Source organism: Salvia splendens, chromosome 5 (assembly GCF_004379255.2).
Source record: "Salvia splendens isolate huo1 chromosome 5, SspV2, whole genome shotgun sequence".
Classification (NCBI taxonomy): Eukaryota; Viridiplantae; Streptophyta; class Magnoliopsida; order Lamiales; family Lamiaceae; genus Salvia; species Salvia splendens.
Window position 1 is genome coordinate 9,497,203 of NC_056036.1, and position 12,190 is coordinate 9,509,392.

The 12,190-nt window shown below is 34.1% G+C and overlaps 1 protein-coding gene across 1 annotated transcript; it reads left to right on the top strand.

The window, feature by feature from the left end:
* The first annotated feature begins 5,946 nt into the window (after positions 1–5,946).
* LOC121805049 (nuclear/nucleolar GTPase 2-like) lies at positions 5,947–10,825 on the top strand. Its single transcript, XM_042204797.1, has 11 exons — positions 5,947–6,265; positions 6,786–6,919; positions 7,048–7,177; positions 7,306–7,463; positions 8,032–8,133; positions 8,240–8,344; positions 8,700–8,828; positions 9,016–9,156; positions 9,805–9,905; positions 10,071–10,128; positions 10,393–10,825. Exons 1-11 carry the CDS (start codon positions 6,028–6,030, stop codon positions 10,666–10,668), a joined length of 1,572 nt encoding a protein of 523 aa, XP_042060731.1. The 5' UTR covers positions 5,947–6,027; the 3' UTR covers positions 10,669–10,825.
* Positions 10,826–12,190: the final 1,365 nt, after the last annotated feature.

Genomic DNA, 12,190 nt, shown 5'->3' on the forward strand with positions numbered 1-12,190 from the left:
TTTTCCCGTATCTGTGTCGTAAATTTAATTCCGTATTTGCGTGATTGTAATTTTTAATTTTATAATTCCGTAATTCGTGTGTGGAAGAGGGGTTTTTTTAATTATGTAATTTTTTTTATAATTTACTTTTTTTTTAATTTAAATAAAATTATTGCATTTTCCCGTATCTGTGTCGTAAATTTAATTCCGTATTTGCGTGATTGTAATTTTTAATTTTGTAATTCCGTAATTCGTGTGGAAGAGGGGTTTTTTTAATTATGTAATTTTTTAATAATTTTTTTTAATTTAAATGAAATTATTGAATTTTCCTGTATATGTGTCGTAAATTTAATTCCGTATTTTGTGTAATTGATAATTATTTGTTTTTAATAATTTTGTTTATTGTGGCTGGGCTATGGCTGGGCTATTGCTTGTCCTAATGATGTGGCAGGAGGAGTTTTAGTACTGATGATGTGGCAGGAGGAGTTTGTGGCTGGGTTATGGCTGGACTATTCTTATTGGAGATGCTCTTATATTCTAATTTTAATTATATTTACGATGTATTTTAATATTAATGTATATTTTCACTCATAATTGAGATTTTTCAAATAATCGCAATAGATAAATATAAATATGCATATTTTGTTTTATAAATAGTAATTTAGTACTCCTATAATTTTAAAATTATATAATAATTATGCATATGAAGTACTATTGAAAATTAAATATCTTATAAATAATTTAATCATCCAAAAGTAACATTTTGATTTATACTTAATCCATCCAATGTTACTTGAGTCGTTAGTAAAGTTAAGGTACGGATTTTTCTCATACCGTATTTTCAATAATGTATACAGTTTGGTGGTTTCGATAAGATGTACCATACGAACCGCCGCTTTCCCCACGGCGACGAGGGCGTGGAGTGATAGCCCCCTCTGTCTCCATCCTTTGTGACCTATGGGAGGCGAGACGCTCGCAGCACGTTCCTTTCCTAGAACGTGACTTCGCTCTCATTGGTGATGCCCTAAGACTTAATCAACTAAAAAAAATAATGAAGTGCAACTCAATTGGTATGACACTTTTCATTTTTCAAATAGGTCGAAGTTCGAGTTTATCAGATATAAAAAGTCATAATTTACCCTTTTTATAAAGGTGAACTACAAAAATGGTCCATGAACTATGAGTTTATCTCGCCTATAGTCTCTGGACTTAAAAAATATCATCAGTAGTCCCTAGGCTAAAGGTTTATTTCGAAATTGGTCATTTTGGCTATTTTTTTATCCGAAAATGCCCTTTTGAGCACTTACCCAATTTCGTCTTTTCACATTTTAACCGTTTCAATATGATATTATTTCAATGATGTACTAAATTTGATATTATTTCAAAATTATCTTCTTTTTCCCTTTGCCATCATTCACTTTGTTTTTTTTAATTTCAATATTAGATTTTATTTTATAAAATTAAATTTAAAATTTAGATTTTTAAATATTAATAAATTATTTTATTAAAATCATTAATTTATGTATTATTTCTCGTCTCATATATATATATATATATATATATATATATATGTGGGTAGTGATCTATGGCAAACACCCCTTAACCAAATAACTAGAGAACAAATCACAGCCACAAGATTAAGAAAATCAAGGGCTAGTATTAATACATGTAATTTTAGAATTTAAAGGAGAAATTAGTTCCCCCCTCACAAATTTACTCCACAATAATCAAGCGGGGGTATAATGGTCATTTGAAAGAAACTGTGTTGTATCTTCTCCTCTTCTTTTCTCCTCTTCCCTCTTCTCCAAAATCAATTAGTATCACACAAAATGGCGGTGAATTGCTGCTGGTGCTCTTCCTTCGCTGCCACCGCCGCCAGAGCTCCCAACACCTTCACAATCACTCGCCGGAGGCGGAATGCCTTCTTACAATCGATTAGGAATCCTATTAATCAAATCACTCCGTCCAATTTCTTAGCAGGGAGCAAGGCCACGGAATCGGAGTTCAAAATCGACTCCGACGAGATCGACTGCAAAAGCACCGGGCTGGATGTCGAATGCGTGATCAGTGAAGAATCGGAGCAGGTGAGAGGGGAGACGAGAGATACGTTGGTTGAATTCGCGTTGGAATGGGGGCTTTTGATATCGCCCTTCTTCTTCTGGGGAATGGCGGCGACAAGGCGGTGTTCTTCCGGAATGCGATGTGGTTTTTCAGTAGCGTCTTGAGGCCTTGGTAGTCCATGTATGTTGTCTGCCATTCCTGGACCAATTGGGAAGCTAGCTCCCTCCCGAACTTCATCTTTGTGTATCTTTGTGTGTTGTGATGGATGGATTGATTGATTGTTGTTGATGAGCAAATTATGAATGCATCTCATTGTTGTTCCATTGAAGAAAGGAGAGAGGGCAGACAGAGTGATGATTTATAAGAAGTTGATTCATTGAAGAAGGAGAGAGGAAATGTGATTAATTTTAATTAATTAATTAATTGGAAGAAGGTGAATTGGTCGTGTAATTTTTCATAACTGTCTCTGATACTATTATTTTAATTTTGGATTATTGCTTAATTAATAATTCCACCTTTCACGCTGTGTTGATTAATGCAGATTTGGTGTGGTGTGTGTGATGTCTTTTGTTAACAAGAGTGAAGTAAAATCATGCTAATAGTGATGTGTTTTGTAAACAAGAGTGAAGTAAAATGAGAATAAGAGTGATGTGTTTTGTAAACAAGAGTGAAGTAAAATCAGAATAAGAGTGATGTGTTTTGTAAACAAGAGTGATGTGTTTTGTTAATAAGAGTGAAGTAAAATCAGAATAAGAGTGATGTGTTTTGTAAACAAGAGTGAAGTAAAATCATGCTAAGAGTGATGTGTTTTTTAAACAAGAGTGAAGTAAAATCAAAATAAGAGTGATGTGTTTTGTAAACAAGAGTGAAGTAAAATCACAATAAGGGTGATGCGTTTTGTAAACAATATTGAAGTAAAATCAGATGTCGAGAAACATTACATTATGACCTCATGCCAGCAATGTCGAGAAACTGAAAGATGGAAAGTAACGTCGATGTCTGTTTCAAGAAAACGACATAGGTGTGAAGGAGGCAGTTCGATATCAGATGCTCTGCTCCACCCATCAAGAACCGGTTGTTGGGAAAGGCAAATAGTAAATGTATTCGTAATCATATTCACTCCAGAGTTTCTCCATTCCCTCAAAAGCTCTTGTATGAAGTCACTGAAAACCGCTTCCTTGGACTTGCTCTTAGAATCATAATTTGATGAAAGACTATTGGGAATGGTTGTTGACTTGTATAGCATGAAAAAAGTCTGTTGGTTTACCAGCATATAAAGGTAAAGTGATGTAACTGCAGAGAACCTGCACATTAAAATGTACTCACATCACACTGTGAATTGAAGACCAAGTTTGTTAGAGTTTAGTTTATCACTGGATAGTTTGTTAGAGTGATGATTTATAAGAAGTTGATTCATTGAAGAAGGAGAGAGGAAATGTGATTAATTTTAATTAATTAATTAATTGGAAGAAGGTGAATTGGTCGTGTAATTTTTCATATCTGTCTCTGATATTATTATTTTAATTTTGGATTATTGCTTAATTAATAATTCCACCTTTCACGCTGTGTTGATTAATGCAGATTTGGTGTGGTGTGTGTGATGTCTTTTGTTAACAAGAGTGATGTGTTTGTAAACAAGAGTGAAGTAAAATGAGAATAAGAGTGATGTGTTTTGTAAACAAGAGTGAAGTAAAATCAGAATAAGAGTGATGTGTTTTGTAAACAAGAGTGATGTGTTTTGTTAATAAGAGTGAAGTAAAATCAGAATAAGAGTGATGTGTTTTGTAAACAAGAGTGAAGTAAAATCATGCTAAGAGTGATGTGTTTTTTTAAACAAGAGTGAAGTAAAATCAAAATAAGAGTGATGTGTTTTGTAAACAAGAGTGAAGTAAAATCACATCACTATTATTCTGATTTCAGTTCACTCTTGTTCACAAAAACACATCACTCTTGTTCACAAAAACACTTCACTCTTGTTCAGAAAACACTTCACTCTTGTTCATAAAACACTTCACTCTTGTTCAGAAAACACATCACTATTATTCTGATTTCAGTTCACTCTTGTTCACAATACACATCACTCTTGTTCACAAAATACTTCACTCTTATTCACAAAACACTTCACTCTTATTTGCAAAACAAATAAGACTTTCAATGTCGAATAGATTATCGGATAAATTTAGTCCTCGACCGATACCAAAATAAAATTGCCGTAATTATAAAGCTTATCCCAAATTTCAACCAATCAAGCCGCAATTACAGGGATGTTCCATTTGTAGCTTCCACTCTAGATCTGAAATAGATGGTAACAATATCACAAGTCTGAGAAGAAAATTGACTTAATTATAAAGCAAACAAATTGATCCATAGCAATCTTCCACTCTTTATCAATGGTATTAATCATCACATGAAACGATTGGAGCAATTCAGTCATAAACAGGGATTATTGATGTAAATACCACTGAATAGATTTTATAATAATTAATAATCATCAAAGGAAATCTAAATGCTTCTAGATTCAGCTAAAATATTTGGCTTTTCTTCACTCTATTCAGATTTCCAACCGAATTCATCAACAAACCAGAAGGATCGACCTAATTTTGTGAATAAAGAATTTCAGAGAAAAAACTTTCACAGAGAGAAAAGTGATAAAATTGGAAAATTGGTGTACCAATTTTCGTATGAAATCTCGAATTGGAAAGGATCGACGAATGGAGCTGGATTGCTCAATACGGTGACGTCTTTCAAGTTGACGACGTTCATGGTTTATCGACGGCAAGTTGAGCTTCAATCCTCGCGAATTTGGGGAAGAAACACTGATACGGAGGATTAACTAAGCCGCGAATAGCCCAACGGAGGATGCCTTCTGGGGAAGAACCGGCGCATATGCGGCGGCGGCGGAGAGGCCGGCCATGGCGGTGGCTAGAGGGTCATCATGTTGATGGAGTTCAGCAGAATCGCCTCTTATGAATTTGATAAAGAGATTTCCAAAAATACCCTTGGCCTATTTTATATTATGAAAATAAATAATATTTGTTCCATTAAGATGTGTGGCTGAGATTTGTTCTCTAGTTATACATTTAAGATTAGTTATATCTTTATCACTATCCTATATATATATACCTATATACCTATATATATATATATAACTATGTAGCCAACCCACACAAAATTCTTTTATAATAAATACATAAATTAATAATTGTAATTAAAAATAATTTATTGGTATTTAAAAGTAAAATTTAAATTTAATTTTATAAAATTAAAACTAATATTGAAATAAAAAAAACAAAGTAAAGGATGAAAAGGGAAAGAAGAAGATAATTTAGAAATAATATCAAATTTAGTATATCATTGAAATAATATCATATTGAAATACTCCCTCCGTTCCGCTTTAGGAGTCCCGGTTGAGTCGGGCACATGTTTTAAGAAAGTGTTTGATTGTGTAATAAATAAATATTGCAGTGGATGCTAGGACTCACTTTTAATTGAATGTGTAATAAATAAATGTAGTAGTAGATGTTGAGACCCACTTTTAACACTTTTACTTACTTTGTAGCCATTTTTATTAGTTTATCCCAATCGGTACTCCTAAAGTGGGACGCCGGAAATTGATCAACCAGGACTCCTAAAGCTGGACGGAGGGAGTAGTTAAAATGTGAAAAGACTAAATTGCCCAAATGCTCAAAATGACATTTTCGGATTAAAAAATAGGCAAATGACCAATTTCGAAATTAACCTATAGTCTAGGGACTACTAACGATATTTTTAAAATCTAGGGACTATAGGCGAGATAAACCTATCGTCTAAGACAATTTTTACAGTTCACTCTTTTATAAAAAAAACTAAAAATGAAATGTCATCAATATAATTTTTTTTCCTTTAACCTAGGTACAAATAGCGGTACCGCCGCTTTTCTCGTTCCTCTCGTATCTCCGCACCCTTTGTTGCGGCGATATCATTTTCGGTTGAATCAAGCGAACAACCATGGCAAAGAAGGAGAGGTCCGTCAATGTTTCCGGGAAGCCGAAGCACTCGCTCGATGTAAATCGAGATAACAACAAAGGTAAATCTAGTAGCAATGGACGGAGCGCCGCCACAGTGCGGCGGCTCAAGATGTACAACACGCGCCCCGTCCGCAACGCTGGCGGAAAAATTCTCAAGCATGACCTCCAGTCGAAGGAATTGCCGTCTACTCGGATTATGCCTGATCGTCGCTGGTTCGGTGCGTTATTTTGCTGCTCAATTTCTACTTCCGAATTCATGTTTGGGAATTGATTGCTTCTTAGTCATTTTATGCAGTGGTATTTGATTATTGTTGTTTTTCTGAGCTAACATATTAATGGAATATTGATAATTCAAGTTCGATTAAATTTTAATACATAGGCTGAGGAGCTGAAGTTTTGAGACTATATGACTGGTCACGATGTTCTATGAAGTTATGATTGTATGCTGATATACTATTGGCAAAAAAATCATACACAGATGTTTATCTATATCATTATGTTATTTGTTTAAGTAGTCTGGTCATCAATGTAAATGATGATTGCAGCCTTGCATTGCCATTGTTAGAATGCTTTGTTATTAGTCAGAATTGGAGTGTAGGATCCTGAGATTTCCCGATTAGTTGTTTGGAACTCCCATTTAGTAATACATTATCTCAGCATATGGAGTTGCTATATTATACATTTTGGTATGAACGAGAACAGACTGAAGCTAACAATTTTGGTTGGTCTCACTGCTAGGCAACACACGTGTTGTAAATCAGAAAGAGCTTGAATACTTCCGTGAGGAGCTTCAGACCCGTCTTTCAAGCAGCTATAATGTCCTTTTGAAGGAAAGGAAGCTACCCATGTCCCTCTTGAACGACCATCAAAAGGTGTGAAGGACAACACATAAATCTTGTGCATTACTGAGGACAACCTATCTACACAAACTTTATACTGTCTTGCTTGCATCTTTTTGGTTGCTGATCTTTTCATTCCGTTCTTCTAAATGCGTTTTAAGCAAGCAAGAGTCCATCTCCTTGACACACAACCTTTTAGTGATACTTTTGGTCCTAAGACTAAGAGGAAGAAGCCCAAACTTCTGGCATCTGATTATGAATCATTAGTCAAGAGGGCTGATGGTTCTCAAGGTAAAAATTACTACTATTATTTACTGTATCATATTTTTCTACTTGTCAATGTCTATGGTATGCTAATGCTCCAACCCTTTTATCTCCTTTTTCAAACTTGCTTCTTAACTTTTTATGATTTCATGCAGATGAATTTGGAGAGAAACATGGTGCTAGTACATCCACTGAAGGGGATGAAGATGGGTTCAGGGATCTCGTTCGCCACACTATGTTTGAGAAAGGTCAGAGTAAGCGTATATGGGGAGAGCTCTACAAAGTGATTGATTCTTCAGATGTGGTTGTTCAGGTAGATTTTTAAAAATAACACGGTTTTAGTATATCCTTGTGTAACTGGACTAATTTTGTAAATTACCTTGCTTGTGGAATGAATTGAATGGCTTTAGTGTCTAGTTGTGAGACCAAGAGATATGAAGATGACCTGGCTAGTAACAGTTCCGAAAGGTGATTGGGGAGTTGGTGCCTTTTTGGTGCTTCAAATTTTTGGTCTGATCAAAACTGGCATGAAAATTCTTGAAATCTGTACATTTAACATAAATGAATAATGTAAAGAACATTTGACATTGGAACGATCTTTGCTAGTTTTAACTGTTCTTACTCTCCGGTATAAACTATAAAGTGGACTAGAACAGTTCTAACCCTTCTCCTAAGTTGAGAAGGATCTTGTTTTCACTATCTGCAATATCCAGAACAGTGTTTGGACCAGTATTCTGATACTTTTGTTGGCTTCCTTTTTGTAACTCGTTGGCTGTCTTTTGCTCTTGTTGTTGTCAGTATGCTTTAGTTATATGGACTTTTTTTAATATCCCTATTTTGGCAATGACATTATGTTGGCAACTATTGATGTTCTATGTCAGGTATTAGATGCCAGGGACCCACAAGGTACACGGTGCTACCATTTAGAGAAGCATTTGAAGGCTAATTGCAAGCATAAGCACATGGTTCTTCTACTAAATAAGGTCTGGGTCAATACTTGCATATTTTTGAGAGAATTGGTCTTAAATCCTTAATGAGCACTATGTTTTTTCTGATTTTATTAAAACTCCTCCCTCTTTCCTTCTACAGTGTGATTTGGTTCCTGCCTGGGCAACCAAAGGATGGCTTCGGGTACTGTCTAAGGAATACCCTACACTGGCTTTTCATGCAAGCGTAAACAAGTCATTTGGAAAGGTAGTAATAAGCTTCTCACCTTTAAAACTGCAATGAAGAACGATTTCTGATGGGCTCATACTCTGTCACGCTAGTAATTTTAAATTATAAGTTGGCGCGGGGGCCCATAGTTGCTTGGTCATAAATTGATTTGTTGGTGGAAATCACGACATTGATAAAATCATTCCCTGGGACATATGGGCAAATACCATATCTATCAAAATACTAACTCTTCAACTTATCAAACTTAGTTTTGTGAATAGAGTTTTCCATCAAATCTATTTTTCCTGTAATTTAAACCGCAAAAAGCTTTTGTTCAGGACATCAGATCTAAAAGCATGCTTATATTTGTTTCTGGTAATGTTTGTATTTTTAGGGTTCTCTTCTGGCTGTATTAAGACAATTCTCCCGTCTTAAAAGTGACAAGCAAGCTATATCTGTCGGATTTGTTGGATATCCAAATGTTGGAAAGTCATCAGTTATCAACACTTTGCGTACAAAGAATGTAAGGCACTCTTCTAGCTATGTTTCTACATTTGACTTGTCTTATATGCACTTTCTGCCGGATTTCTGGTTAGCTACGTTTCTACTTTTTACAAGACCTACATGGTTTCCATTGTTTATTATGTCCATCGCCAACTCAGAAATACTCCTTTTAATCTCGTATGCTTGCTATATCTCTTGATGATCAGGTTTGTAAAGTTGCGCCGATTCCTGGGGAGACGAAAGTATGGCAATACATAACTCTCACAAAGAGAATCTTTCTGATTGATTGCCCTGGAGTTGTTTATCAGAGTAGTGACTCTGAGACTGATATCGTCTTAAAGGGTGTGGTATGTGTTACTTAATTAATCGTATGTTTTATATCTTTCTTGATGTTATATTTATGATTATCTTCAAAATTCATGACTGATTTGTATATTTTCTAGAAGATATAATCTGCATTAAAGATTGCATCCCAGTTATATTTTCTGAAAACAAAGCTAAAAGATTCATGTAGTTTCATCTGTTTTATTGATTGAGCGTACTGGATTGGGTTCAAACTCTAGACAACCTTTCTAGTTTCTACTGATCCGGTTTTCTCCTTTTCAAACGGGGATCAGATGGGATTAGCATTTTGTTTGTTAATTTAATTTAATTTAAATGTTTATTAAACAGAGTTAATTGTTGATGTATACTAAACTTCATTATCATCAGAAGCCAATTGGTAATGAATGACTAACGAGACTGAAGCAAATGAAAATATTTAAGTTTGTAATTTCCTAAGACCATAAGTTAAGATGCAAAATTTTGAAACTGTTCTGCATAATTAAAGCTTCATCAAGACCTTCTACTTCTTTCCAATCTCAAATGTTATTGTATTGTTTGCCCCTATGTTTTACAGCAATCATCAATGTTATTTGAATATCATCCAAATGGCAATGGCTTTATATCCATGTCTCTTAGCAAACATTACAGTTTGCCTGTTTCTTTGTTCTCAGGTACGTGTGACAAATTTGGAGGATGCTGCTGAGCATATTGGTGAAGTTTTGAAACGTGTCAAAAGGGAACATCTATTCAGAGCTTATAGGATAAAAGACTGGTAAGCTCCATGTTTTATGATTTAATCAGTGGTAGAAATATTTGTCCAATTTAGTTTTCAATAGAGTTTGGGTCGAGGTCTTTTCTTGCTCAAATACTAACCATTACTTCACACTCGACCCTTATATTTTATGCAAAACTGAATAAAACACTTGTTGATTTATAGGGAGGATGAAAATGATTTCCTCATTCAGCTATGCAAGTTGACCGGTAAACTTCTAAAGGTAATCTCTCTCATACCCTAAACCTAAAAATGTGACTCTTTCTACAAAAAAAAATCTCGAACCTTACTGAATAATCTTAATAAAAGCAATATCTACAATCTAAAGGTAATCTCTCTCATACCCTAAACCTAAAAATGTGACCCTTTCTACAAAAAAAATCTCGAACCTTACTGAATAATCTTAATAAAAGCAATATCTACAATCTCTGAGTAGAGTTGTAGCCTTGGAAAGAAACATCATGCCATTTTTCCTTCCATGATTTAGGGAGGTGAACCTGATTATATGACTGCCGCGAAGATGATCCTCCACGATTGGCAAAGGGGTAAAATACCATTTTTCGTTCCACCACCTAAGGAAGAGGACCAAGCATCAGATGACCTTGAGACCAAAGCTGAGGCTGACACCATTGCTGATGACAAGGAGGCGGCTGCCAGAAAGGGAATTGATGCAGTTATTTCATCCCAGAAAATAGATACACTTGTAATTCAAAAGGATCTCTTCAGTGAGCTGGAGTTAACTGGAGCGACGGCGGAATCATAGATAAGAGGTTTAATGCTTTCCATAGTTTCTTCTTCTATTTATGTCCCTTTTTACTATTAAATACATCGAGGTATGATTTTATCTATACATGACTTGGCATTCAATATGTATCAGTTTTGGAGCACTAAATACTCTTTGATGCTTAATTTTCATGTTACATGCACTCTAGACTGTCCATTACCTCAAATTCCCAATTTTGGAAAAAAATATACATTTTTTTTTGGCTTGCTTGAGTTTGCTGTGCAGAGTGGAGGGATGTTTCACTTCATGTCCCAACTTTAAAAACGCTTTAAAACAAAATAGGTATGACTTGGAACTTTTTTAAACACTTCCAATGAAAATTGGTATGCCTTCCTACATGTTTGTATTATAATGCATGCTTGCATTTACTGTGTAGAGTGTTTGTGTTTCCTTGGAATCGTAAAAGTATGTTTAAAAAGTTAGTAGTACTACTAGTTTTCTATTTTATGGTTTGATGCGTTCGTAATATTTTTGATAGGCAGGAGACAAAAATACACTAAAATTTGTTTAAAATATAACAAGAAAGAAGAAAAATAAATAAATTTGGGAATACATGTTATGATGTAGCCATATTTTCATATTATGTATATTGATATTTTGAATATTGTCGTCGACAATGTGTGCGCATGCTTGGGGTTTGAATTTTGTCAATTTACCAATTTCTGTGCGGGCACGACATTGCCAATGTTCTAGCAAGGAGGTTGTTACGCTTGCTGGGAAATACTGCAACTAAAACTCCACCTCCGTCCATAATGAATTTCATACTATATGAATTATGAAGATAAATTTTGTTATTGAAAAGTGATCAATTTTACAATTTCATGGTAAAAACGATGCAAACTTAAGTTTTGTTATTGAAAAGTGGTCAATTTTACAAATTCATGGTAAAAATACCGTCGTAAGCTGCATCACACTCAATCTTATTGCAAAACATAGAACCACAATACTGATATAATTTTTCAACAATACATAGGTTCTTAGTTCGTTTTTAGATCATTTTATTAAGAATGACCTAAAATGATCTAAAATTGACATCCGTACTTTTCGAATCCGAATTTTATAAAATGATATGAAAACTATGACCTCTATTATCACCTAACAGTGATTAGTTCAGCATTTTTGTAATGGGATTGATTTTGGTTTTGATCAATTTCTGGAAAATTTGTCTCTAAATTATTAAACTTTTGTCAAATTTTAATTTTGCATATAATCTTTTATGAATTTTATTTTGTCTTTAAAATTTTGCGAAAGCTTAGAAATTTACCGAACTCAAGTAATAGTAGCAACTCAAGTAATTTTGCATACAATCTTTTATGAATTTTATTTTGCTAGTACTATATAGTAGTGGTAATATTTCTTTATTTTGTATAGAGTAATATACATTGATAAGATTTAAAATGATAATTTTATATAATTAAGAAACTATAATTATAATTACTTAATGATATTGTGTGGATGTATGACACTTCTATAAGTATTACTGTTAATAAATATAATATCG

Bases quoted from the DNA above. Each gene is read 5' to 3' on its own strand.
- LOC121805049 (XM_042204797.1), top strand. From the start codon at position 6,028: ATGGCAAAGAAGGAGAGGTCCGTCAATGTTTCCGGGAAGCCGAAGCAC. The intron at 6,266-6,785 runs GTGCGTTATTTT...TCTCACTGCTAG, and splicing joins GCCTGATCGTCGCTGGTTCG to GCAACACACGTGTTGTAAAT. The intron at 8,134-8,239 runs GTCTGGGTCAAT...TTCCTTCTACAG, and splicing joins TGGTTCTTCTACTAAATAAG to TGTGATTTGGTTCCTGCCTG.